The 26,490-nt window shown below is 48.7% G+C and overlaps 8 protein-coding genes across 8 annotated transcripts; 4 read left to right on the top strand and 4 right to left on the bottom strand.

Annotated features, from left to right (window-relative positions):
- Positions 1-756: 756 nt before the first annotated feature.
- Positions 757-2,720, top strand: TRIVIDRAFT_124252 (uncharacterized protein; the record flags this gene model as incomplete). Its single annotated transcript, XM_014094809.1, has 2 exons — positions 757-917; positions 980-2,720. Coding segments are annotated over 2 exons (1,902 nt in total), but the record flags the coding sequence as incomplete, so codon positions are not given.
- A 3,409-nt stretch (positions 2,721-6,129) lies between these two features.
- On the bottom strand, positions 6,130-7,264 carry TRIVIDRAFT_39409 (uncharacterized protein; the record flags this gene model as incomplete). The annotated part of the gene is made up of 5 exons (XM_014094808.1): positions 6,130-6,276; positions 6,345-6,529; positions 6,595-6,818; positions 6,904-6,993; positions 7,080-7,264. The coding sequence occupies 5 exons, from the start codon at positions 7,262-7,264 to the stop codon at positions 6,130-6,132; spliced, it is 831 nt and encodes a 276-aa protein (XP_013950283.1).
- A 2,149-nt stretch (positions 7,265-9,413) lies between these two features.
- Positions 9,414-9,944, bottom strand: TRIVIDRAFT_119364 (uncharacterized protein; the record flags this gene model as incomplete). The annotated part of the gene is made up of 1 exon (XM_014094807.1): positions 9,414-9,944. A coding segment is annotated over one exon (531 nt), but the record flags the coding sequence as incomplete, so codon positions are not given.
- A 1,402-nt stretch (positions 9,945-11,346) lies between these two features.
- On the bottom strand, positions 11,347-15,251 carry TRIVIDRAFT_10390 (uncharacterized protein; the record flags this gene model as incomplete). Its single annotated transcript, XM_014094525.1, has 3 exons — positions 11,347-11,815; positions 11,883-12,212; positions 12,310-15,251. Coding segments are annotated over 3 exons (3,741 nt in total), but the record flags the coding sequence as incomplete, so codon positions are not given.
- A 1,136-nt stretch (positions 15,252-16,387) lies between these two features.
- On the top strand, positions 16,388-18,007 carry TRIVIDRAFT_39447 (uncharacterized protein; the record flags this gene model as incomplete). Its single annotated transcript, XM_014094806.1, has 1 exon — positions 16,388-18,007. One exon carries the CDS (start codon positions 16,388-16,390, stop codon positions 18,005-18,007), a length of 1,620 nt encoding a protein of 539 aa, XP_013950281.1.
- Positions 18,008-18,125: 118 nt separating this feature from the next.
- On the bottom strand, positions 18,126-19,623 carry TRIVIDRAFT_184533 (uncharacterized protein; the record flags this gene model as incomplete). Its single annotated transcript, XM_014094805.1, has 2 exons — positions 18,126-18,776; positions 18,831-19,623. The coding sequence occupies 2 exons, from the start codon at positions 19,621-19,623 to the stop codon at positions 18,343-18,345; spliced, it is 1,227 nt and encodes a 408-aa protein (XP_013950280.1).
- A 3,924-nt stretch (positions 19,624-23,547) lies between these two features.
- TRIVIDRAFT_206733 (uncharacterized protein) lies at positions 23,548-23,985 on the top strand (the record flags this gene model as incomplete). Its single annotated transcript, XM_014094804.1, has 2 exons — positions 23,548-23,585; positions 23,709-23,985. 2 exons carry the CDS (start codon positions 23,548-23,550, stop codon positions 23,983-23,985), a joined length of 315 nt encoding a protein of 104 aa, XP_013950279.1.
- Positions 23,986-24,346: 361 nt separating this feature from the next.
- On the top strand, positions 24,347-25,313 carry TRIVIDRAFT_195946 (uncharacterized protein; the record flags this gene model as incomplete). The annotated part of the gene is made up of 2 exons (XM_014094803.1): positions 24,347-24,808; positions 24,900-25,313. The coding sequence occupies 2 exons, from the start codon at positions 24,347-24,349 to the stop codon at positions 25,311-25,313; spliced, it is 876 nt and encodes a 291-aa protein (XP_013950278.1).
- Positions 25,314-26,490: the final 1,177 nt, after the last annotated feature.

Here is a 26,490-nt window from a genome sequence, read left to right as displayed (position 1 = left end):
TACTCGTATGGAGTCTGATCGGTCTTGGCATCTGCTGTGGGCCCAATCCCGTGCCTGCCCAACTAACAGCCAGCCCGTAAACCAGGCTGGTACTTCACTAGCAAGGCGGAGTACCTGCTCCGTTGCCAACACTAGGACTGATACTAAGGCGGCTCTACCGCATGACTTGGCAGAACGCCAGAGCTCCACCGCTCCTGCCAGCTATCAGATGAGATGCATTGAACGGCAAGTGCGCCATTAGTACAGTACTGTACCTTGTACTCCGTATTGCGCTTTCCTTCCGCGACCCCACCACGGCCTGGTGGTGATGCGTCCATGTTCTGATACTACTTGATACTCCGTACTTGGTACTAACTTGTTGCTTGATCCGTTTGCCTCACTCTCAGCGTGCCTTGATTGCTTTCCTGTCATTAATGACAGAGGCCGAAAGTATGTTTCGCACCTGATCTTGGGCTGCGAGTACTTGTCTGCCAAGTCAACACAGCCACGGGGCTCTGCGCCACCCCGACTCGAAGCTCGTCCTCGGCTTAATCCAACCTCCAGCATCCACCTTGATCCTCATCCTTGCGTCAATATTCTCGCCTCCAACGACTAATCACACGCTATCTACCAATACTTCCAAGTATTGCTTGCCAGGTACTCCGTACAGCTTTCAGATTCCGTGCCCGAATCCGGCAGTATACCTCATAGAACGCCCTTCCCAGGGTGCTTACCACTTACTCTCTCCATTGCTGTATACTTCTGACAGTATGCATCATGGATGTTTTGCCAACATATCAGCAAGCAACCACTCGACCCGACTGGCTGCAGCTGGCGGCTCCATACATAGCATTCGCAGATTATCCATCCCTTTGTCGAGTCAGCCGCCGCTTCTGGTCCGTCTTCGCGCCTCGGCTTTGGCGTGACCCGTGTGCGGCGTCTAAGCGTTTGGGATGGGGCACAGACGGTGGTGAGTCTGAGTCTTTCACGACGCTATCAGTATCGGGACGGCACTTATCCGTATTTCGGCAGATACCACACACTGGTGGGCCAGGTTCATGTCCCAGAAGCTGCGCCAGCTGACGCCCAAGACGCGGCTCTTGATCCGAGTCTTGGACGCAAGAGGCGCTACCGGGCCGCGCGATTTTGCCATGTACCCAGAGCTTACTAGAAGTGCTTTCAAGCTGGCCCTCGAGCTGCTGCCAAACGTTGAGGCCCTTGTCTTGGACGACCATATCGGTTTGGATGTCCGCTTCCTTGGCCTCAACCCCCAGCAACCATCTCCATTAGGTCGTGCATTACGGATACTAAGTCTTAATAATGTGACAAATGGAGTCCTCACAGTCCTCACATCACACAATAACCTGCCACAATTGGTTTACTTGGACATATCCGGGACTCCATTGCCCAATCCGAATGAGACAGTTGAGCTGCTGCTGCCCAAGTTACGGATCCTCAAGCTTCACCGCAATGGAATTTACGCCGATAGATTGTACTATATCAACATCTTCGATCGACGCTTGTGGAGTCTGGATCTAAGTGATAACAAGTTAACCGATCGCTCAGTGCAATTTTTGCTCCGCCAGCTCGATCCCCGACGCCTGCTGCGCACATCACAGCATAAAAAAACGGAGGGGATCATCGAGTTTTGGATGGATTTTGGCAGCCACATACCCTTCATCTGTCTTCGGGAAGTGCACGGCAGCAGCGACGTTTTTCTTCCTGGCGACAGATATCTAGTCGATGCCCCCGCATTTAGTACCTTGTCTAACAGCGAGGAAGATACGGTCAATACCCGGTCCGATGGCTCTTTGTCAATACGCCCAGACACGCTCGATGGTGTTTTACAACTCTTGTCTCGGGATGGCGGCATTACCGCAACGGACCACTTGCCGGGCTCCGTTGGCCTCACACATCTGCACTTGTCGGGCAACAACTTTTCTGCCGCTGGCATCGAATCGCTGCTGCGCCGTTCCAATGGCCAGATAGAGCACTTTGATTGCGACTCAATGCGTTTATATCTGCCTGACGGCCATAATTGCCAAATGACCCATGGAGATCTTGAGGTTTCTTGTAGCTGTCGACTTCATACCTCCAAATTAATCGGAATATACGGCTTCTCAGGCCTATCACAGATATTCCGTCCCGTGTGGTGCTCCAATCTTCGATCACTCAGGATACACCACTCGCTTGTCACAAACATACCAACGCTCAAGATTCCCGACTATCGTGCAATTGAATGCTTATACTTGGCTGAAAAACACATCCTCCCCGGCCTTGACTGGGCATACTCGATAGCCTTTCTCCCGGACATGAATCCCCGGCTGCAAACTTTGACGTTGACTTGTGTTCCCCGCCACTCCTTTGGCCCACTCGTCCATAAACTGACCTTCTTCCTTCGACTCTTAGGCTTGCAAGAGCAAGTCTTATCCATCATGAATAAAGCGGAGGAGTCAAGACCAGGGCGATCCGTGCGATTAGTGAGTGGCCTCAGGCATCTGGCACTGGAAATGGAACCAAGGGAAGAAATGGGCTCGCCTCTTGAGTTGGACGCCGAGGAACTCATGACCAGTGGTGAGACACCGTTCAGCTTTTTTGATGACCCGGAGGAAAAATTGCCGCCAAAGGGGCTACGCCCGCGCGCCGTGGAGATTTGGAACCCAATGCGACCCAAGTCCTCCCTCCCACCGCCAAACGAAACTGTTATACGCGAAGCCGAAGAAATTGAGTACGACATAGCGGAGGGCTATATGCCGGCAGTCCTGCCTAGGTATGTACAGAGAGACCTCAGTAGAGAAAAATGGATTCGATACAGAGAAACTGGGCGAAGCCCTCTAGTAGCCGTTTGGGCTGGCAATACCTGGTCACCGAACCCTGTTGTCCAGATGTACCGCCGTTTGGTACTCGAGCACGGCGTGCATGAGGATCTTGGGCCCGTTAGCATTCACCACACAAGGGCCGGTGCTCCAGCGGAATGTCTTATTTTCCATAAAACTTGGTTTATAGCCGCGTTGCCGCAATCGTTGGAAGTGCCTCCAACTATTCCATATCCAGAGTATGAAGATGTAGCCGCAGAATTACGGCGACGCCATGTCTCGACATACGAAGACTTTGAGAGAATACGGCAACAGTCACCTCATCGCCCGTGCTTTTATTGGGGTGGCACCTTTAAGATCATCGACACTGGACCGAAGAACACTTGAGTAGACTTGGAGCGACGTCAATCAACCTGGAGACGACGCATGCTGTTGGTAAGATGTAAATGGATATGCGAGCGTCATTATCGAAGACGAATTGAGCATCACTAAGCGATGTTGTAATGATGTGCAGAGGAATTATTTACCTAGCATTAGCATTGTATACTGTGCACCGTACCTAGTGGTTACCTGGATAAACCAAGCACGCATTTACTCTACCAAAACAGTCTCCGTCATTATAATCTTGACTAGCCAGACCTTTCATATATGGTCTGATGTTGCTTTTCTCTCTATTTTCACTCTCATATCTCCCATTCACTCCCAAGCACCGCTGGGGTGTGCTTTGGAAAGTCGTGTCTACTCACTCATGGTGGCAGACATGAAGCTTGCGTATTTCAGCCGTCGTATCGAAGCGCGCATTCAGCGAAACTCGAGACATACGTCCATCTGCACACCATGCAACATTGCCAACACAGCACGGATCTTTGCGCTTTTCACGCCATTCATAGACAGAGTCGATCCTCTTGCATCGCTGTCTTACCAAAGTGAAGCTTCCGGGGAAGAAGCCGGTGTCCACCAGCTATCCGACCACAAAGAGCTTTGGAATGCGGCGGCTTGCATGATTGGTTGAGAAGCCTGACTTATTCTTATTCAGCTCATTGGGCGGCAAAGCTGCACGATGGCCGATTCTTATGCATGCTCTTGGGATCGAACAAACGAGATTGGCGCGTTTCTTTTTTTGGGAGAGGGGGGGCGGACAAGGGGGGCGCAGTCTGCGGCTGAAACAGCGTTGTCTCCGAGATGGGCGGTATGGAATGTGCGGCCGATGAGTTGTGGAGAGGCATAATCGCCGTTTTCTGCGGTTTTCGCCTTTACGTTTCTTTATATTTTGATAGGCTGGTGATGAGAGTTGGACCTGTGGAGGTGGCGTTGGGGCAAAACAGCCCGGGTTCATTCATGACAGCTGGCAGATACAGGAGAAGGGTAGGGTCAGGAACCTTCTGAACCAGTCGTATCATTCTTCTTGTTTCTTCATGCCTGGGCGAGATTTTATTTGCCGAGCAGCATGTGATATTCTCGAATGGAAAGCAGGGAAAAGGGAAAGCCAGAGGCAATAGTTTGGTTATACCCTGTAAAAATGGAAATATATGATACGATTTTCTTTGCTTTTTTTGTCCAATAATTCCGATACCTTTCTCAGCTCGTTTAATGAATAACACATTGTATCCGTACTCGTGCCTGTATCCGTGCCGCGGCTAGAGAATGACACGTCTATTTTTGCTAATGCCTGCGGCTGATGGCGTCAATATGCCGAGTAGTGCTGAGATGGTGATTGGGAGCCCGAAATTGTTTGCTATTATCTAGTATTGCCTCTATTGCAAACTACATGGCCACTAAGCCAGGAATAATATTGTATGCATAAAAGCAGGCTCTGGTGGGACGGGTAACGTGGCCAATCAGCTGACTGAGTTACCGTTGTTTTCGCGCGCTTGGAGGAACCAATATTCGCTTCTCGTTTTTAGTCTTGTTTGAATAGTTCATTTTCGTTTAATACAGCGGTGTCGGGGCTGGGAATTGCGTCCTGAGTTTCATTTTACGTACGAGTATACGATTGTGCATCTGGCTCCGGTTTAGTCCGGGGATGAATAGGCAGCCAAGACAAGGCGAGCGTTGGGGTCTAGTTTTATTTCGACGAAAATGTTTTGTTCTTTCTTTTTGTCTAATAGGTTGAAATGATATTTTTAGTTCAGCTGCTGGTCACCGAATTGAGGGGGTGGCTGTCAGATGTCATGAGGAGCAGCTTAACGCAGCTTGACGCAGCTTGACGCAGCTTGACGCAGCTTGATGCAACTTGATGCAACTTGCTTGAAGAGGAAGGGAAACAACAAGGTGAACGTAGTGTTGAGTAGCCTTGGCCAAGGGAGAGTCAAATGTTATGCTATTTACTCCTGGTAGGAGGGGGTGTGGGAGAGAGTTTGCTTCCGAGTTTTCTTCTTTTGTCTGTGCGTTATGTCCTACTAGGAACATGGGAGCGGTGAGAGGAAGGGGGAGGTGAAGAGGCAAGTGGGTGGATTGGGCCGGGCGGAATGTGACATGTGAATTTGAATTATTCCCGGGTAATCTCATGTGTGACAATCTATTGTATTTATCAACTTCAAAATATGGCAGGGAGTTTAGTCTTGGCTTGTACATTATCTGGTTGTTATCAAGAAAAAGAGTGGAAGCTGGAAGAATGCAGTACTTGTGACGTCTTCCATTTTACGAGAAAAGAATGAAAATTGGAGTGCATAAAAGTATAATGAAGCTAGCGATGTTGAAAATGCAGCCTACTAGATGAATGAACGCATCTTGATTGGCGGTGTAGTTGCTCATGAAGCATTAAATTGGAGAGACTATACCTCCCTTGGCATAAGTTATGTAATGGTAGATACAGAAAAGACAAAACCAACAAGAGGATAATAATATTGAACTGAGGCGTTTGGCATAATATTCATTGCTAATGAAGGTGTCATAACATAAACATGTTTGCTAATCGTCCAGAATTTCCGCGTCTGGATGCAGTAGAAGGTATCTGCTGTCGGGCATCATTCGTATTGCTAATAAGGTCTATCTAATATGTTGCAGACAACATTATCAAAATTGGTCTGATGCATTAAAATTGTCATTCTACCGCTAGAAATGCATTACGTGGTGCTGTGGGCGGTATGAACGTGATAAGAAGGATTACCAAGCGATAACTTGTGCAAAATTAATCTTCTATGAGACAACTTTCACAGAAAGATGAATGATAATATTTGGAAGAAGTCTTCATTAATACCGCAAAAATGTCAGTATTTGGCCTAATATAAAATGAAATTCATGTCCAAACAAACATAAAATCATATGATTCATAAAATAGACAATGGAACAAGAGTACGTGCTTTTGAGTACAAAATCAACTACTAAATATAGCTCATCGCTCCCTGATAGATTTACCCTTGATGACATTACTCAAATCTCCAACTGGGATCTGAATAGGAAAGTCCACGATGGCAAGCGCAATGGCTAGCAGAATGTACCATCCGGCCAGACACGTTACAAAAGTCGAAGCACCAGCGCCCTAAAAAACAAGTTAATCACCGCTCCTATCTTGTATCGGCGAGAGGTGTTATCAGAGATCAGACTTACAATAAGTAACTTGTTTGCATAGTGAGCATTTCCCACGAAATCTTCCGCCATTGACCAATACGCCCCCGTCAGTAGGCCAAAAGCGATGACCAGCGTCAGGAAGATGATGAAGAAGGCGACGTTGGTACGCAGCGAACAAATAAGGAACACAAGACTAAGCAGTCCCATGAAGAGAAACCAGAAGCCTTTCATAACATAATCAGCACAAGAAGCCACGATGTATATATGTGTGTGTATGGAATGGGCTTACCTAGACTGGCATTGAAGCCAGTGGTCTGAAGCCCCTCGGTAGCATCCTCGCCCGGTTTCGCGTACGAAGAAAACGCGGCAAACGACGGATTCAAAACACCTCCGTAAGACAGCCAAAACGTGCCAAACGAGGTAAAGACGACGGCCGGGAAGCTGTTGCCGAGGATCCATTCGAGGAGACCGCCGAGCGTCATGAGGATTCCGGCTTGGAAGAAGTATACAGGGCTGGAAGATGGTGATGAAATAAGTTAGCAAACTTTGTTGTTTCCTTGTCACACTTGGGAGGGAGATGGGAGTGGAGAACACATACATTGTTGCTGCGCCGCCGCCGCTTGCTCCTCGCCAGCCCATGAGACTACATGATAATGGTGTGAGGGCCATGAGAAAGCCAACAAGAGCACTGTTCAAGAAACATAACAAGTCAGCCTCATCTAATAACTTCATTCACGGTAGCAACGAAAGAGACAAAGGTATGAAGCATCTTACATTGGCGTCGGATTTCCAAAGGTGTCTCTCAGCTGGCCCTTGACCTTGCTCTGTGGCGACAGGTAGAGCTTCTCAAACAACTCTGGCGTCATGCTGATGCTCGCTGCAGAGCGAAACCTGTTCAGAGCCTCGACCCGGTCGGAGTCGGAGTCGGCGCCGGTTCGATTGCCCTTTTCGTCTGCCATGGCTGATAGTGATTTTGTTTTCTTGGGTATAACAAAGACGAGACCAATTGAGAGAAGAGAGAGATAGATAGAAGCAATCCTTTTCACCTTCGAGGATTGTTATCTGAAAATAAAAGAGAAGAACAAAACACCTTCGTTTTAATCACCCTCGCAGTATGCCAAGTTCCCGTCCAGAATATATATGTACAGTCAACCCCCTTACCAACCCCAAACCCCCCCGATGCTCGTTCCCTCCCTCCTTTGTCCCGAAACTAGAAAACAAAAACCCAAGCCACGCAACCGCATAAACTTACGAGCGCTGAGCAACGCTCGTTCCCAGCTGCAAAGTAAGCCCCCAAAAGCTTCCGATTACCCAACCAGCCCCCAAAATAGTCGGAACCAGGGTTCTTCTAGTCGGAACCAGGGCTCTTCTCCCGGATGCCCGATATCAGCTTGCATCTTCCTTACCCCAGATCTAGTCCCAACGCAGTGCCCCATACTGAAAGCATCCCCCAGCATCAGGTCATGCTGTCAACTAACCAAACCGCCCCCCCGCCCCCCCGGCCCCCACAGTATCTAAAGCGTTCAAAAGCCAGTCAATGAACCTCGCACTTGCAGAAATCTCCATACCGCTCCTCCACAGGCAAAACCCCGTCCCCTCGTCATACAATCCAGCAATGTTCCCTCTCTCTCTCTCTCTTACAACTTGTTTTACCCCAGATTTTCCGGCTTGCCTTGGCCACTAATAGCTTTGAATCCACTTGCCGCTATTTCGTTCCCCCCCTTTCTTCCCCACAGAATCCACTTACCCACTGTTTTCCGTTCGCCCGAGAGCTTAACTGGTACGGACTTGATCTTAATTGGATCTGCACAAGTTTCGGGGGCTTGAAGCTGTATCTGTACAGTACTTGAGTCTTTAGTTATGCCATGCTTACAACTGTCTATTGCTGCCCTTGATTCAGAAGAATGAATAGTCTTCCAATAGTAATCAACAAGTCTCTGTGTCCTTTGATAACACATTCTGTCAATTCACTCTCACAACCGTTCCATCCCTGCCTTGTCCTACCCCACAGCCACAGGCATCCGTCCTCACTCAATCTGGATCCAAGCTAAAGCGCCGCTCGTACGATAGCCATGCAAGCCAGAAAACGCCCACATCCTCCGTCCTCCGTACAAAGCAGTCGTTAATCCGCGGATCTTCGTTCTATTCGCCAATAGACCAGTCCACTAAACGACTCGGCCAATCGCACTCAAGACGCCGTGCCAACATGCTGTGACTAGCTCTTCCCATCCTGCGCATTGGCTCTGTGGCTCATCTTCCAGTGCGCAGCTTCTCATATTCCCGTATGTCCGTTTCAATCACTTTCTCTGTTCTCGTACATGCATGAGTTTCCCAGATTTGTATATCTCCTTTGACCCACACTCCGTATATGCCGTGACTATTGCCGCACACCTGTCGCCAAAACGCCAAAATCCCAGTCGTACCGATAAACCCGATTAAACCCATCTATCCAAACTTCACAAGCAAAAGAATCCGTCTCTACACGATAAACCGGCGCTGTCGCTTAAACCACCATCTTCCGGGGTAATCCTGCCGGAAGCACTGCGGATCGGCACAAATCACCAGCACCATCAATACCCTTCCTGCCATGCGCCTCAATCGACTTATCCCAGGTCTTGACCGTTGCCACATCTTCCATTCGCAGAGTAATGTCAGATGTCCAATGATGTTTGCAAGTCGAAATATCCTGAGGCCACAAGTCAGCTAACCGAAGATGAGTTAAAGTCACAAGAGTGCACAAGCATCCGAACAAATACGACAGTGTCACTTAAGGATAGCAAAAGGGATAAATCCACTTACATGTTGAACACAATGAAGACCAGCGTTGCGGAAGTCGCTGGCTGGGACACGTGAAGACCGCTTGTTGATCGATTGACAATTGCCTTGTTGATAATTGCATACATTGGCGGTATCCAGAGAGTCAGAATGATTAGCTCCGTGATCATAGACCAGTGGTAAGTCCTCATGGCGTGTCCCCTGGTCATGTTCAAAATAATCGGCCAAAAGCCTATGACAAAAGCAAGCTGTTGAATCATCATTTTAGCTGATTGCATTGGCGAAATGATACCACGGCACTGGCAAGCAAAATGCAAAGAAAAAGATGACTCTACTTACCGCAAGAGGGATGGTTACCATCGTCTGGCGTATGAAATAATGCCAACATAATGCCGAACCAACAATCACAACCATCCACTGCACCACCCCGATCGTATGATGCAGCACAAGCGCTCCCTTGTACCACTCATAGCAATAGCTATGAAAGTCTGACCCACGCGATTCCATCACCGACGTCACCGGGATCCCGCACCAGCGACACACAAAAACGGTCTCCGAGTTCACCAGAGTGTATCTCCGTCCGACCATGAAGCCCGCCTGTCTTTCGATACAGCTGAAACATTTACTCGTCAACGGGTATCGCTGATGCCGAGCATTCCCCATTATCATTAAATGTTCCACACCTTCTGTTAGGCAAATGTAGCATGTTTTCAGCATATCTTCAAAGAGACGAGGAAACAGGCTCTTCATCAGCCCATGGTCGAGGCTTTCGCGGAATAGACGACTCGTCTGCCGCAACCGCTGGATGTCTCCAAAGTCGAGATACGACAAGATCTCCAACTGCAGTTCTGGTGGAAGCTGCAAGAAGCACGATAGTAACGTCTGGCGCGGAACGAATCCATGGCTATTGCTCAGCTGTTGCTGTGATAGTGGTTTCAGCGCAATCTCAACTAGGACCTTGTCTTTAAAGATGCTATATCCGAGGGTCGACTGGGTTCGAATCTTGCCAGATAGCCTCTCCGTCACTTTCTGTCGCAGGCTCGATTTCTGATTGTTGTCCATATTCTCCATGGCTCCAGGCACAAGGCGCCAGGGGGATGAAGGAGACGCCAGCTTCATATAGCACCTGTCGACGAAAGACAGGTCCCAGTATGACCACGTATTCGTTGACCTCTTGGAATTCTAATTATAGAGTTCGAAATCGTCATGCCAAATCCACTCGCTGTTGAAATACGGCGCATCTGCAGAAAGTGTAGGCCCCACGGCGTTGTAAAGTATTGGCCGAGGCAAACCACAAGGCGTCGCAACAAAGCGACCACCAAACGGCGACAACAAACGAATGATCCTGATAACACAAGAGATAAAACGAAAGAAAACAATTTTTTCTTTGAGAGGTCGCAATTTTATGCAACCCGAGTTTTATTGCGAACGGCGCATCGTGAGGCCTAGAGGCAGATGAAAAAGTCCTAGATTCGGCCTCACCCCCCCCCCTTGCCGCTAGTGGCTGTTTTCAGCTGCCGCTGCGACCAGGCAGCTGGCGCTATCAAAAAAAAAAAAGAAAAGAAAGAGGCAGCCTAGAAATGGATACGGGCTTTTGTTTTGTTCGTATTCGAAAAGCGGTGGCGAAGTGAGGCTGGGACGAGCAGCTAAAACGCGCGACGAAATGGATGAAATGAGAGTGAAAAGAAATAAAATGCGATGAAGAAGCAGAGGTAGAGGCAGAGGCGATGACGGCATAAGACTCGTACAGCGTTTGGCAGAAGTCAAAACCGCCAGACGAAAACGCCATCCCTGCGGCGGCAACTCTAAAAAGCAGCCAATCGCCGCAAAGAGTCTTGTTTACAGCCCTCACCAGCCTCACGTCCACTTGCATCTCGTTCGGCAATTGGTTTCCCATCTCGAACTCGGTGGCGCAGTTTGTGGCTGGTTCTCAACACGTTAGCGACCTGGTATCTTGTCTGTTTGTCAATATTGTGCCTCATAATCCCCATGCCGAGTTGAGCAATAGATAGACAGACTCCTAGCTGCTTCATACTAAGCTATTTGTACTCTCACTACATGTATCTTACTCTTCAGACTGTAGAGCATCATTGTCATTCTTATTCATCCCATCCTTATCATGTCTCATCTCAAATCCACCCTCGACTACTCTTATCGTCAACAGAGCGAGCCACACATACTCCATACCCACACTCCCATCGCCCTCAGAATTCAGTAAACATCATCACCTCATTGGCAACGCGCCATGGTATCGAGGCCCAGAACGAACCCCAACATAGCCTCCCACCCTTCCGGACCTCTTTCTAGTCAGTAGCTCATTGAGTTCCTTCACCAGACAGCTCGCCGCCACCACTCGGAAGCTCTCCAGCGGCTTCTCATTATCGTCATAGTTCTGTCCCTTGTTATCCTGCTCACTTCCCACAATCACACAAGCCCAGCACAGCTCCACAGCATTCATTCTTTCTCGCTCACTTTGCCCGTCATCTTCAGTTGCGACCGACGCCGCATCATCTGCAATCCCCAAGGCGCCTCCGCTGCGATCGCGGATAAGCTTCGCAAAAAAGTTCATGATCCTGTCCATCTCCTCCTTCAGTTTGATGGATGAGTCTCGTTGTCGCCTCGTCTGGCTGCCTTTGGGATTCAGAATTGACCCGCAGAAAGCTTCCACTTCTCTAATGGGAACGCGAGGGCTATCCGAAAACTGCCACATGCTATTGGACACTTGCGTTTGATACCTATTTCAACTCAAGTTAGCCACTTAATCTTGAGAAAGGGAGAGAGAGAGATCCACGGGAATCGTACAATTCACGAAGCTTCCATGCTTCTTCAACCCGACGTGTATAGTCGACATCTGATGCGACACATCCTTCTTCCATTAAAGCAGCGTACACGTGCTTGTTCAAGTCTTCCCATAGAGAAGAACCGCTCATTTCAACGGGGCGCTGAACATCTTGGCCCCAGATTTTTTCTTCATCCACGCCCCGATACAATTCGCCCAATATTTTCTGAGACTTGTAATATCCTTTCTTACTAGCACCCATCCCATCTTCGTCATCTTCGTCCGATTCGGGATCTCCGATATGGCTTACTTCGCCGCGATCATACAAGCGAGTAGGGGGAGCAGGCGCAAGGCTATATAGAAAATAAAGAGTTAGTGTGCTATCTTCGCATCACATGTTCAATAGAACAAGACGAGAGGGGGGAAATGGGAATTGCAAATGGCACTCACAAATCCGGGCGTAGGCGCGGTGCCTTGGGCAGCTGCTGTATCGTCACAGGAATACCCGTCTTGGAGTAGTCGACTGCGGTTGAATGCAGCTCTGCGAGATTCGTGCATACTTGGTCAACTGTTCCCTCATCTTTGAAATCTGCAAAAATCTGGTGTCGGTTGGCAATCATGCCTAGGATATCAGTTTCCATAAACTTGACAAAAAAGTCTGCAATATCCTCGCGCGTCACCACTCGGTCCAACGCTGGCGGAGTAACTCTTGGATAATCGGCCGGGGTAAAGTAGCTTTTTGGAATGACAAAGGGATCCCAGAAGATGCTGTACAAATCTCCATCGAGATCTCCTCCACTCAGCTGGCTTGGCAAGTCGCGACTCCCCTTCTGGCTAAAGACCACACAGTTTCTCAAGTCGCGGAGCGGATGGCCATGGGGGGGTGTCATTACTTGAGCAAGTTGGATATCGCCGGGGTGGAGGGCTGGTGAGCGCGTGATAAGCACAAACCCATCCTTGAGTGACCCCTTGACTCGACCTTGGGCCTTGTCGTAACTTGAATCAAAAGTGACATATATCTGGCCCTCTTCAAGAAATCCCGTTTCATCCATGATGCCAAAGAGAGTCACCCCTTGGTCCACAGGAATCCGTGCCTTGTGCTTAAGCAGACGCAACTCTCGGAGGATGGTATGATCCACAACCTTCTTCATGAATTTGTCCCGCCGGTAATCGATCCCAACCTTGTTCAAGTACTTGATGAGTTTGGGGAAACCCACATTGGTGCCCACCAGTTGGGACTCTAAAAAGGTGCTAGTGTTTGACGCTGAGGCGGTGACATTTCTAAGCACGTCGAGGGCCTTGTTCTGCTGATCTATGAACCATTCAAAATTTGTCCCCATGTCTTCCAAAATCTTGATGGTTTGGCGATTCAGAACAAGGCGCAGCGGCTTCGAGGCTGTATCACAAATGCCCAAGGTCGTTTGGTCTGAGCTTGGGAACTTCATCATGGATTCTTTCCGTATGCAAATCACTTTGCCCTTGAGCCTGGAGTCGAGCGAAAGCATTCCCTTTATCCCTCCCAGGCGGACTTGAAAGCAAGTTGGCGCCGAATTATTCATTGGGAGGCGGTCCCAAATCTCTTCCATGGCATCCCACGAGATGGTACCAACCCCGTCACTGAATACTCGCTTTCCGTCTGCTGTTTTCACGTCGGGGATGTACTTGATCCCAATGCCGCACTTGAGAATGTCTACTGCGTAAGGCGTTTCGGAGAAGGCTTGCCCGATACGTGCGGCACATTTTGCGGGAATCCGAATGTCGCTAAAATCACCCAGCGACCTGATGATGCTGTCATTGTTCTGCAGCTCCATCTTGTCGACAAAGGGTGCACAAAACCACGCTGAGTGAGAGCGGAGAGAAGAGTGCGAAAACCCCAAAAACTCAAACTTTCGACCAGCAACATGAATACCGTCCTTCATGATTTTCCGGTATCGTTCAAATATTGCTGAATTGTTCACGCTGGGTAGCAAGGCTAGATCCTGGCCGTCTTCGTCACCAAATATGACTCGGGCGAAGTAATCCGAATGCTGTGGAAACATCCGCAGGACCCTGTTCTTGTTCTCGCCATCAGGCCCATGCAGCATAATACGAGTTGGCGTGACCATAACCTTCAATACCCAAGCCTGATGTTCGGGGAGTTGTGGACCATAGGGCGAGGTGCGCATTGGATCCTCTGCTCGCTGCATTTGCTCCCCTTCTATCACATCTGCGACCAGCTTCTCCGCGGCAAGATCTTGCGGATCTACCCCGGGGCACGGATACGGAATTTTCTGAAAGAGCTGCTTCATTGAATCAGTGGTGAATGGCAATGGCAAGCCGGCTCTCTTGCAGTCCTTGGCAATTCTGTCCATGATTTCCAGCATTTTCAGCGCCGTTGCTGGATGCAGGTAGTTGTTCCACACTAAAGCTTGAAGCTGAAACAGTATAGCAAATGGTAGCAGTCGTAATCTCGAAGCACCAGCGTTTTGTATAGAGCCTTCAAACCTAGTCATGCAGGTAGAATAATCTTCCTCATAGGGCCGAGGATTCATTCGCACGGGCAAATGCTGCCTCGTAACAACAATGATGTTGCGAGATCTTAGGCTTTCGAGAGTTTCCGCATAATTCGAGGCAAGTGTTATTCGGTAGACCAAACAGTGAGCAACGTACTTTGGATGGGAAGGCCATAAACCCAAATATGCTTGTCGCGCCCATTTGACATATTGTGAGTAAATTTGTTTGGCATAAAATCTCGGTGCCTCAGTCAGGACGAGAGTCATTGATGCATCAGATGCACTGGCTACAAGATCTTGGATGACATCATAAGGGATATCAACACGATATTCGTCGGAGAGCGTGAGCGTCAACGTGCGGCGTCCAAACTTGGCCACACCCCGGGCGTGGAGGCCACTCTGTTCGACAAATATCAAAGTATCCGATTCCTGTTCAAAAATGTTCTTGCCGCATGTGATGTGGCGAATTTGTGTGCTGATAACAGGTGCCTTTGGGTTGCGGTCAACAACTGTTGGCTTCCGCTGCTCCAACTTTCGTTCTTCCTTCTGGATTTCTAGGTGCATGAGAATAGTTTTGTCCACCGATCTATCGCTCTTCCTGACGAAAATCGGTGTCTTGAGAAGGAATAGCCTTGCTATATCCCTGGGTTGGGATATAAAACGGCCGCGATGGTTTTGGAGACTTGTAGGCTGCGATGGAATGCCTGGGATCCTCTCATGCTTTTGGAGGAATTTTTTCCCATCAGCCTCTCTGAGAAAGGTGACCCAGGCATGAGCCCTCTTCAAAGGCTTATCGCAATGCCAATCAAGGATACCAAGAGCTTTCACATGTGGCTCAAGCTCGGTATAGAGCTGATCATCCGACAAGCCCTGGGGAACATTTTTCAGAGACACCTCCATTGCGGTGCCTGCTGGAAACGACTGCCGTTCGGTGGCCTCACGGCATCGGAAGAAGAAACGGGGGGAAAAAAAGGCGACCAACAACGGCTTCTTAAAGTTGATCTCTCCCGCTCGCCCACGGAGTAGGAAAATCGGCTAGCGTGGGTGGCCGACGACGGTTGATCAAGAAGGGCCTCGATTCGCGCAGCCTTGCAGCGTGAACGCAGCAAAGAGGGGTAGATCAAGGCTCTTTGGTGGAATCGAGCCCAGATCCCCTTCGTTTACTCCACTGGGATGCTTCTTGACCCTCTGGCAGCAGGCCATCCCATGCAGGAGGCCAGAGTGGGTTGCACGGGCCATGCAAACGGACATTTTGTGTGGTTGATGCCTGCAAAAGTGAGCCCATTGTGGACGAGCTGCTGCATGGTGACTTGAGAGATGCAACCTGCACGGTCTAAGTAGCGGTCGAGATGGCGTGGAAGGATGAGAGAGCCGACGTGTTGATTCGAGAGGCCGTTGTTTGTTGTTTCAGTTTGATTTGCGGTAGATAAGGCGGAGGGTGAGGATTGGTGTAGCGAGTCTGGTGGCTGCGAGATGGACGAGGAGGATTGGTGCAGTAATTTGGTGGGTGCTTGCTTCTTTCCAGGTTGTACGTGGCACGTGAATGACGCCTGATCAATCCCCGCATCTGCTGTCAGATTTAATCAAAAGTGATTTACTCCGTATCCCACACTCATATATATCAAAATGATCAACAAACATTAACACAATATTATAGAGAAGCTGAAAGTTGATTTAAAAAGAGAGTTGTTAGCTCTCACTAGACTCCTTTAGTTGGTTAATAATATGGATCGCGCTGTAACTCCCCGGCCAGCATCCGGCGAATCTTTCCGGCCACGTGGGGCAGCTCCAGCTCCGTCTCCAATTGCCGAAGCTCCAACATGGCGGGGGACAAAGCCAGCCCGATAGAATATTTACCCGGCAGTGCCTCATTCTTAAAAGATGGTTCAAAACTCACTCATCTTTCTAAACATCTACTCTTACATAGAATATTTCTCTCTTGATTTTATTCTTACTTTTTTCAAGAGACAGAGGGGAAAATTTGAATAGAAAAACAGCAGGATTTACTGACAGCAAACGCACCACCGTCCTTCACAATGGCAACCCCCGGCAACCTCTACGTCACAATGCAGCCTCGCGAAGGCCTCTCACTCGACCAGTTCCACGAGTGGTACAACAACGAACACGGCCCAACTCGACTCCGCCTCCCGCAAATCTTTTCCAACGGCCTCCGCTATCGAGCTGCAGATGGAAAGCAGCCCGAGTTCCTCGCTGCTTACGATGTCACGGACATGGCGCATCTCGAGACCGAGACGTACTTGACGCTGCGTGCAAACCGCTCTCCGAGAGAAGCCGACACCATCGGACAGGTGGATGTGAAGCGGTATTTCTACGACTTGGTCCACGTCGAGGAATCTCCGCTCTTCATGCCAGTTGAGAAGCTGACAGACGATGAGGCAGAAGGTCTTGTGGCTGTAACCTCCGAGATTACCCTCAAGGATACACCCGAGGCGAGCGACCTGTTCCGGAAGTGGTTCGTCGAGGAGCATGTCGGCTTCATGTCCAAGCTCCCCGGCTGGCTAAGGACTCGTCTGTTCAAGACCTCGAGTCTGGAGCCTGATCAGCCCACAAAGTACTTGTCTTTCCATGACTTTGCCAGAGAAAACGGGCTCCGGGAAGCAGAGCAAAAGGCTGCTACTGATAATTCCTGGAGCAATGACGACTTTGAGAAGTCCGTCGCATCCAGGAACAGGCGCATGTACTCTCTCTTCTACACCTTTGGTCCAGCCCCAAGAGACCTGGATCATTTGTCGAGACTCCCTGCGCCGGCCTCCTTCACTTCATCAGACTCCAAGACTTCCACCGTCGCCAGCCCAACTCCCATCATCAACTCCTACATCACCACCCCAGACTCCCTCTCCATCCCTTACCGTCTCGAAGGAAATCCCGCTCCTGACGCTCCCACCATTGCCTTTTGCAACTCTCTCCTCACCTCCCTCCACATGTGGGACGCCTTCATCGAGATCCTCAAGGTCAACCGCCCTCTTCTTCGCATCCTCCGCTACGACACCCGCGGCCGCCACTCTATTCCACAGCCTCCCGTCTCCGCAACTCTTGACACTCTCGCCGACGACCTCCTCACTGTCCTCGACGCCCTGCGCATCCCAAAGCTACACACCCTCATAGGCGTATCCATGGGCGGCGCCACAGCCCTCAAATTCGCCCTCAAATATCCCAACCGCCTTCACAAGCTCATCGCATGCGACTTCAACGCCTCCTCATCCCCCGCAAACTCCCAAGCATGGAAAGACCGCGTCGCCATGGCCGAGCAAGACTCCGGCCGGGGCATTAAAGACCTGGCCGACCGCACCGTCGCTCGCTGGTACCACCCCGCGTCCATGGAAAAGCCCGAGATAGTCAGCTTCATGACCAACATGGTTGCTGAAAACGACGTCGAGGGGTTCAAACACAGCTGCACGGCTCTTTCAGACTACGACATGAAGCCTGACATGCCCGCTTGCCTTGTCCCTGGTGTGTTTGTGGTCGGAGAGGGAGATGCGAATGGAGTGCTGGTAAAGGCAATGGATGGGTTCAAGGGCCTCTACGGGCCGGACGGCACTGAACTCAGGATTGTTCCCAACACAGGGCATTTGCCCATGTCTGAGGACCCGCAAGCATTTTGGGAAGCTATTCAAAATGTGGTATACCACTTGTGATGCACACAGCGCATTGGAATATTAGGTACTGCAAATAGACTTCGATAGAGATTGGCACATTTGTGATAAAGTGGGCAATTAGAAAATGTATAGTACAAAAAGTGTAATCTACAAAAGTAACAATAATAACCGTCCAATTCATAGGGTATTTCTAATCTCAATATTGCTATTTTACAGGTCGTATCTCCCTTGTTTCCTTTGCCTGACCATGGGTGATGAAAAAGCCGTACTCCATTTGCGCCACAGCCCCGGATTCCATTCCGTGACATGAATCATCCAATCCACAAAATCACCTGATTGCTGAATGACAAGCCAAGTTACAGGTCCAACTGCCATTACATCCGCCTCCAGTCCACCTCAAAGGTAAAGTCAAATGAGTTGTCCGGATTGCCGAAAACAAATGGCAGATTGGCAGCCACAGCGTTGGAATCCACCGGCACTGCGATTCGTGACTTCCGGCGCAGACGCTGTCGACGTAGTGCATGATCTTCGTAAATCACACGCTTGTTACGACCCTTTGGAGTTGATGGTATATATTGTGTCTTGAGCGATACTGGCGGGGCAATATCCCACTCGCATGCCAAAATGCCGAACCTCACTTTCTCAGGGTTCTGGTGACGACTCAGTTGGCTTGCCTTGGAGTAGCGGATGAATCTGTCTTGCAGCCACTCCTGCATTCGAAGAACTTGTGGCTTCACGTCCCAAGTCTTGTCGTCTGCTTCGTAGTATGTTCGGGGACCACATTTGTACTTGCGCTGTGGCAAGTTGCCTGTTGTGTATGAGCATAAATGTTGCAGGGAATCATGGTAGCAAGCGCTTCAACGGTTATAATACTCACCGGAACTGGGATTTGACTGCGCAGCTTTGCGCAAAAGAAAGTAATCCACAAAATAAAACTCCTCCAAGTTTGGTAAATGCCTTGCCAAGAAATGGTATAGGTGATTCGGATAGACCACGCTGTTGCTCGCTGCCTCATGGACGAGTCCGCACAACGGACATACTGACGGCACTGGCTTCTCCTGCCACTGGTGACAGTATCGCACCGCTACCCGTCGAATATTGTCTAAGCTGGGGCAGTTGGGGTCGATATCGTAGCTGCAACCGCTTTCAAAGAGCTCCGAAGGTAAATATTCCAGGAAGATGATGTCAGACGAGCCTGGCAAGGCTAGCAGCTTGCCGTTACTCGTGCGAACGGCGCCTTTTTTGCGTACCAGGCTGCTCACTACGTCTAGGGACTCTCCACATGCTATGGTGAGTGCAGCAATTTGTTTGTTGAGGCCATGGTAGCTGGAAATGTCGGACTTTTTGTTTGCTGATATGGGCACAAGACGCGTATCCCACAACCTCCTTGGGGCAACTTCGTTCTTGACCTCCAAGGCTATCTCATCGAGGTCGTCGCTCTTAGTGGAGGCATTATCGGGAGTCACCTGCGAAAATGGCCTGTTCATCGACACCCATCTCCAGTTGCGGCCCCTGCTCTCCAGCTTGACGAAGCTCATTCCCGGGGTTGAAACGGCCTCTCTCCATATCTTCTGACGAAGCTCAGGCGGGAGGCGGGGAAAAGGCGAAAACGTTCGTTCATCGGGAATCTCGAATTTGATGCGAGAGGAGTGCATGATGAGCAGAATATGATGGACGTTAGAGGATGAGGGGACGAACAAGGTCGCTCGGACAAACGGGAATAGGAAAAAGCAATGAGGGCTGGAGACGTCCGAAAGAAGCAGGAGTGCGTAATTTAGGGCGACATGCAGGACGGAGAGTTCGAGATTGTCGTGCGCGAGAGCTGCCCAACGAGCTCGGAAGTTTTTGGGTACGAAGAGTTAAAATAGTCCACCTGCCGATGACGTACTAAAAGCTGCATGTGCCTCTGCTGAAGAAACGAAGGAAGTAGAAGGAGGAAACGACTGCAGCAGAAGCGGCGGGTTGCTGCCAGAGTGCAGATGGAGAGATGACGGTGATGATGTTGGAACGGTCGTAAAGATGGGTGGGAGGAGGAGGAGAGGTTTGGCTGCGGTGAGAGGAGAAAAGAGAGACGATGTCTTATGAGTGCGGAGAGAAGAAAGAACAGAGGGCTGGAGTCGTGCGAATCGAATCAGACCGTTAAGCTTGAAGGCATCAACCACTCGTGCCATGTGAATGAGGTACATGTTGGCCCACAGTAGGCGCAGCTGGTACCTGACCGGTTTGTACTGTGCGATGCGGAATTCCGGTGGCTTAGTGGAAGGCGCTGGGGAAGTTAGTGGTTGAGTCTAGCGGGCGCCACCTGCTGTAGTTCAGGGCGTGTTACAGTACGCCTACAGTGCGTTGCTTTGGGTGGTTGTTGCGGCCCAATGAATTGACTGCACACATCACTCAAGCTTCAACCTGATGCTTTCCAGAGACGCCACAGGCAGAAGAACTACCTCTAGGCATGTGAATAATTTCTTCCATAATTGCGGCCCAGTGGGTATAAATAAATTCTATACCTACATTATGCATACTAGCAAAAGGAGACGCAACTTGGTACAAATACTTACCTCACGGAGCACTCGAGATGATGGTGTCTGCCTACAGCGGTGGACGTGAATCCTTGATCTGGAGAATCGCAAAATTATTCGGCAAAGAAACATCCATACCGCATATAGTAGGGAATGGGCCAACCTATTAGCCAACTAATGGACAATACAGTCTCTGATGCATGCGCTTATGCGCAAAGTTGGGGTGAATCCATACACGCCAGCAATAATTCACTCATGATGGTGTAAGAACTTTGTAGATGGCCAAGGTTTGAGAATCTACCTTTATACTCCTTGTTTCGCAGTTTCAACTGTTTAAAAATCGCCCGTTATCACTTTCTCAGCTATCAGCACTGCGGCCCACGTTTGATGACACGACGCTCAACAGACCAAAAGCAGATGATGCATACGCCTTTGCTGTCGCTGCACCACGTGTATCAGGCCCATCTCTCTTCAACCATCATTCACAGCTGAGCCAAGAATAGAAATGCATGCACAATGAATAATGCAATTCTTTGCAACACGTGCACTTCTTCATCCCTGCTCTAGAGGCTGAGATTCACTAGCTTCTTCGCCTTATTGTTAGCTTCATGGTGCGTGATGGCTGCCTGCTGTCAACCTGCGTCAGATGAAAGCAAAAGAGGCTGCAGGAAAAGTGATTAAGACCAGGCAAAGGATCACTAACTCGGCTGCATTCTCAGAATTTGGAATAATAGAGCTGAAGAGAAACGGTTTGGAGTGTTTGCTATTGGGAGATCCCCAGCCAACGGATCTTTGCATACGGAACAGTGCCCCAGGGCCAACCGCGGATACATTCGCGGTGGTATTCAGTCGTCAATCCTGGATTTGATGCCTGAAACTAGTCTGGCGGCTACGGAGAGTTTCAGGTCAAGATTATTAGCAAGCCTTTGCAATTGACCGTCGACTCATGATAGTGATCAAGACAGATGGTACGCTGGAGAGGGTGAATTAGTACATGTAGTTTTGTGCACAAGATGTTCCGTGCAGCGATCAGCTGGGTTTCGCAGAAGGAGACCTGATGGAAACAAATCTTTACTTTCGGTCTGTGCTTGTCCAAGTTCGAAGCCACATATGTGCCCTGCCTTTGCTCGTACAAGAGCTGAGCTTCTGCGGCTACTCCGAGCGGTACCCTGTAATGCATGTAATGAAAACAAACACTCGCCCATACCCAATCAAAAGTTCATGATAGTACAATCCCACATGGATCGCGACCGTTGAGGCGTCTTGCGGGTACGGGCGGGTGATTGCTTTAGCCTGGCTACTACTCACTTATTGTTACGGCACCAGCTATGAAGGCAGCGAACATGAGCCTTTCCAGGGCGATCTCGTAATGACATTGAGTCATACGCTACATGTATGAATGAGGTGAAAGAATTGACTGCAACGTCTCCCTATATGGGACTGAGATAAATGGCAGATAGTCTTTAAATAGACTGATAGATACGAGTACAACTCGCGCAGTTCCAAATCGCGATTAGGTGCATCGGTAGTCGCATCTGTTATCGCCGGGGAACAATCCATACCGTTGCAACTGAATGGATTCCCATCCTTACTTAGCTGGACCATGAAACCCCGCCTAAAACAAGCGCTGGAGATCCTTCAAAGCCTCTGGCCGTTTGGATTCCTCCGCGGATCATCAGGTCTTGCTTCTTTCCGACCCCTGTCACTTGTTTATCCCACTCTTACAAGCATTTCTCTTCTGTGTAAATGTCAGATGCTTGCATTCAATCCACTATGAAAGCGTTTATGAAATTGGAGCAGATCAAACAGTGGAGAGGGATCCTACTCACAGTAAATCTATCGAAGAAGAGACGGCTTCATTCTACATGAATAGCCCGATAGCCATCTCACACTGAGAATTCCACGGGCAATCTTGGCTAAAAATGAGGCTGCAAGCCTGATTTACATAGGGTAGTAGGCAGCTTCCATATACACCCCGTATTTCGTACACATAAGTGGACTGCCGCCAAACGGCGTATATACCCCTGTAGATTTCCCGGACCTGGCATCCGGTAAATGCCCAATTTGATACATGGATCCCAGATCTTAGGCTGACAGTTTTGAAGTATATCTGATAGTAAATATATTGATTGGACATACATGCTACGCCTTAATTAGATGCAGGAATATTTTGGACATTGAAATAGTTGGCCGAGCCGCACGCGTTCCAATAGGATCTTGTAGCACCCTTGCCAGCACACTCCTTGTGAGTATATGTGCATACGTAGATGTATTGCAAGGCAAACACTCGCCTTGTTTAGTGGCTGCTTACTGGATAAAGTACCAATATCTTTGCATTGCTGAGGCTCCTCCTGTGGCAATATGCACTGTTTCTCTCAGTGAGATGATATGTGATGGTTTATCGTATCTTCTAGGCGTCAACTCTATCTCCTTCTATACCGTTAGGTATCCTTAAGATGATTTTGATGACATTTGTGCCATGGTGTATGCATCCTTATGACTGCAGAGATACTCATCCGCCAAACTCGGTGTCATTTTCTTCTGAAGTAGCGCATGGGTCCCCTGTCCAACGGATACAGCCCCGCGGACCGTTATAACTGAACCGTGCATTTCTGTGTGGGGAAGCTATAAATTTGCATCAACATTAGTAGGTGCATGTACCCGTATGGAACACACAGCAGATGTATATACATTCAGCCTCAAAGCTCCCCTTCTTGCCCCTGATTGGTGCCCCCTATGAATTAGAGCCAGGTCTTAGTTTTCGTCAAACCTCACCTGCAAATAAACGGGCTAAAAGAGAGTGTGTGTGTGATAGGGGAGTTTGCAGAGAAGGGAAGAAAGGAGGAGCACGTTCAGTTTGATGCCACCATTAGCAAGGTTTTGCTTGCCCTTATATATTCTACCCTTTCTATTCTACCCTTACATCTCGTTTCACCAACGATACAGCATCTATTCATTCACTCTATTGCGTATTGAATTATATTTTGATTTGACAACCTTATACAAGCATTATCGGCCAATTCTCAGTAACTTTTGTCAAGCAATTATCAAAGTTTTCCAACCATGTCCTCGTCCTCTTGCTCGATTGATGGCAGCAATTCGTAAGTATTTCCTTTAAAATAGTGTTGCCCTTGAGTTGCCAGATATCGCACCAATCCTGAATCAACCTACAATTTGCAATGAATTGCTCAATGATACTCTCGCTAATACAAACCACTAAGTAGCAGCAGCATCAATTCCGGAAATACCACGACCAACACTCAACTTACCATCATCCCCCATTTCCTCGATAACCCCACTTATAACCTTGACCGGTTTCTTGGCCGCATCGAGCAGATACCGATCGACCAACAGCAACGGCCCCCGCCCGGCCTTGGACAGGAACAAGATGGAGCTAAGACCGAATTTGAAGCCGAAACTAAAGCAAAAGAGCGCATTCTAATGCAGCTTCAAGAATTTGATGACAAGTTTGGTCATAGCAGTGCGCTTTCTCGTGGCTAAGGGCGAAACGTTGAAGAGTCAAACGATGGATATTGATATATCGCTTGTGAAGGGCTTCGTAAAATATTTGAATATCATTGACTTATAATTGAATAGATTAGGCATCTTTAATATTGAAAGTGTTTGCAAAGAGATCTCATGCTTTGGATAAAGCGGGTTGTGAGACATCTATATATACCTACCAACCTCGGTATGCATTTGAGCTATTGATATCTGACGTGATATGTTACAGAAAGCTTAGTAATGTCCATCAGAGTATTTAACTTGTGTTAAACCCCATCCATAAGACAAATTTTGTTTCCCCCATCTATCACGTAGTTCTCGTCTCAATGACATCTACCTGCCTGCCATGGAAATACACATGCAGTCAATTGAATTCCCCCAGTTTTCTCTCTTGCCTCCAGAACTACGCCTGAGAATTTGGTTCTACTGTCTTCCTCATCGAGTCGTGCAAAGAGATGATCCTTTTTCCCTTACTCAAGTCCGCAAGGAACAGAAATGCTGGTTTGTACGATCGACTCTCCAAAATGCCGCCCCACCACTCATTGCCTCGGTCTGTCGCGAATCAAGAGAGATCGTCAGGCGATGGGGGAAGATGGTCACGATGGATTATTGGCTTAATCTAGGGCGGATATGGATTCAGCCTCTTCTGGACGTTTATCATCTCAACTGCGACAGCATGACTTGTTGGGAGGGTGATGATTTACAAATCGTCATGGAATTCTTCGACGAGGGGTATTATCGACTCGATATGATGCTACTTTCGCTAAGAGCCGAGTATTTTTTCCCATTCAACTTGAAGCCGCCACATGAACTCGATGATGTTCCTAAATATACACATTTTGATATACAAGAGATAGCATAACTAACCCAACCCGGACGACCCTTACCACGAGTTTGCGACTTCTTCAGAGAGACCGTTTACAAGAGTCTCTCTATCTGCTACCATGATGTTCATCTGTGTTCACGCCAAGAGAGAGCATGCTGCGGAGTCTGGCCTATTTGGTATACTTCTCGATTCGCCAGTGCAGCTGGTAGACTTTGACGACGAAGATCGGCTAAGAAAATTTCACGCTCTTTTTGAAAAGGGCTGCTCCAACCACAAGCGACCAGAACTATCCAAGCAGTTCGCCTCAATCTTTGCACCCGACTTCCTGTGTCAAGTTCAAAGCTGGAGAGAAAAAGTCGATTGGCTTATGATGGCCAACGCATGGCTCCGTGCCAAATATAATTACCACAACTGCATTCCAATCGATGGGGATCCGGGTTTGGTCTGGAATCCACCCCTTTCGGATGACCGAACCAGGATATACATGAACAGTTGTTGATTGTTTTGGACATTTGCCGAAGGTAAGATCTGGCTTATCACTGAGTTCCTTGGCTGTGTTGATAGCAAGCAGATGGGCCAAGTTCTTTCTCACTACCTGATAACTTGAACCCTTTACGAAGGTCTGTTGTTTCGGCTTATAATTCTGAAAATTTGGAAGCCAGCGTTTGTAGCGATTGCTTATCTGTGTCGAGCACCCTATAGGTGTTAAGGTATGGTTACGAGAATGTTTCACAATCGTTTAAAAGTCGTCTAAGGTGACTAGGTAATCGTCTATACGCCGGCTATTCTCCACGATTCGGAGCAAATCTTCAATTTGTCTGAATAAGCCGTCGTTGGGAGTGCCGTTTTTCAGGCTTGGAGACCTCTTCGACTTCGTCCATGAGCGCGGCATAACCGAATTCAGCTGGAAGACCCCAGACCATTGTATATAGAAACTTTCCTTTGAATCCTATTACGTCTACCGCAGCCCCAACGGCTTTTTCGTCTTCGAGCTTAAGCATTTTAAGAGAGGGGCCATTGAGTAATCTGGTTTCAAATTGTTCATATTTTGGCTGTCCACGCATCCGAGGAGCTTGCCTTTTGCATCTCTTAGGGCCTTTAACTTCGAGACACGGTTGAATCCTTCATAAATTATTCAAGTTCACATGGCCTTGGGCACGTTTTTGGAATGGCGACTTTATCTTATCAATCTACCATGAACTGTCGGAGGCGATTGTAAAGGATCGTTTCATGTTTCCCCGCCAACAGGTTGGCAAATGCGACTGTAAACAATAGAAGGACCAAACGCCAGTAAAATAGCATAGTGGGAAGTCCCATTGTAGACCGTACGATGTATTCAGAAAAAAAAGATTGTGCAGTGAGGAAAAGGCCAGAACTGTGGTGAGAGAGACAATTGAACAGCTTTGCAGAGCGGACTGCCGGGCCCTTTGCGATACTATGATAGGCAGAGGAGCTATGCTTGAGCAGCGAGCAACCAAATAGGCAAGATTGGAATATTAGAACCGGATGGTCGGAACAAGGAACTTTTGCTTTTAGTGGGTGGTCTGGCTCCATGTTACCTTAGGTTTTGTTCTAGATTCGAAATGACTCGTGTGAGTTGTTATTTTGTCAATCTTCAACCACTTAGCAATCTTCAGCTTGTCAGAATGTCCCATGGCTAAAAGTTCCAACGGAAT

This window comes from Trichoderma virens (genome assembly GCF_000170995.1).
Source record: "Trichoderma virens Gv29-8 chromosome Unknown TRIVIscaffold_91, whole genome shotgun sequence".
Lineage (NCBI taxonomy): Eukaryota > Fungi > Ascomycota > Sordariomycetes > Hypocreales > Hypocreaceae > Trichoderma > Trichoderma virens.
This window is presented reverse-complemented; position numbering and strand designations above follow the sequence as displayed.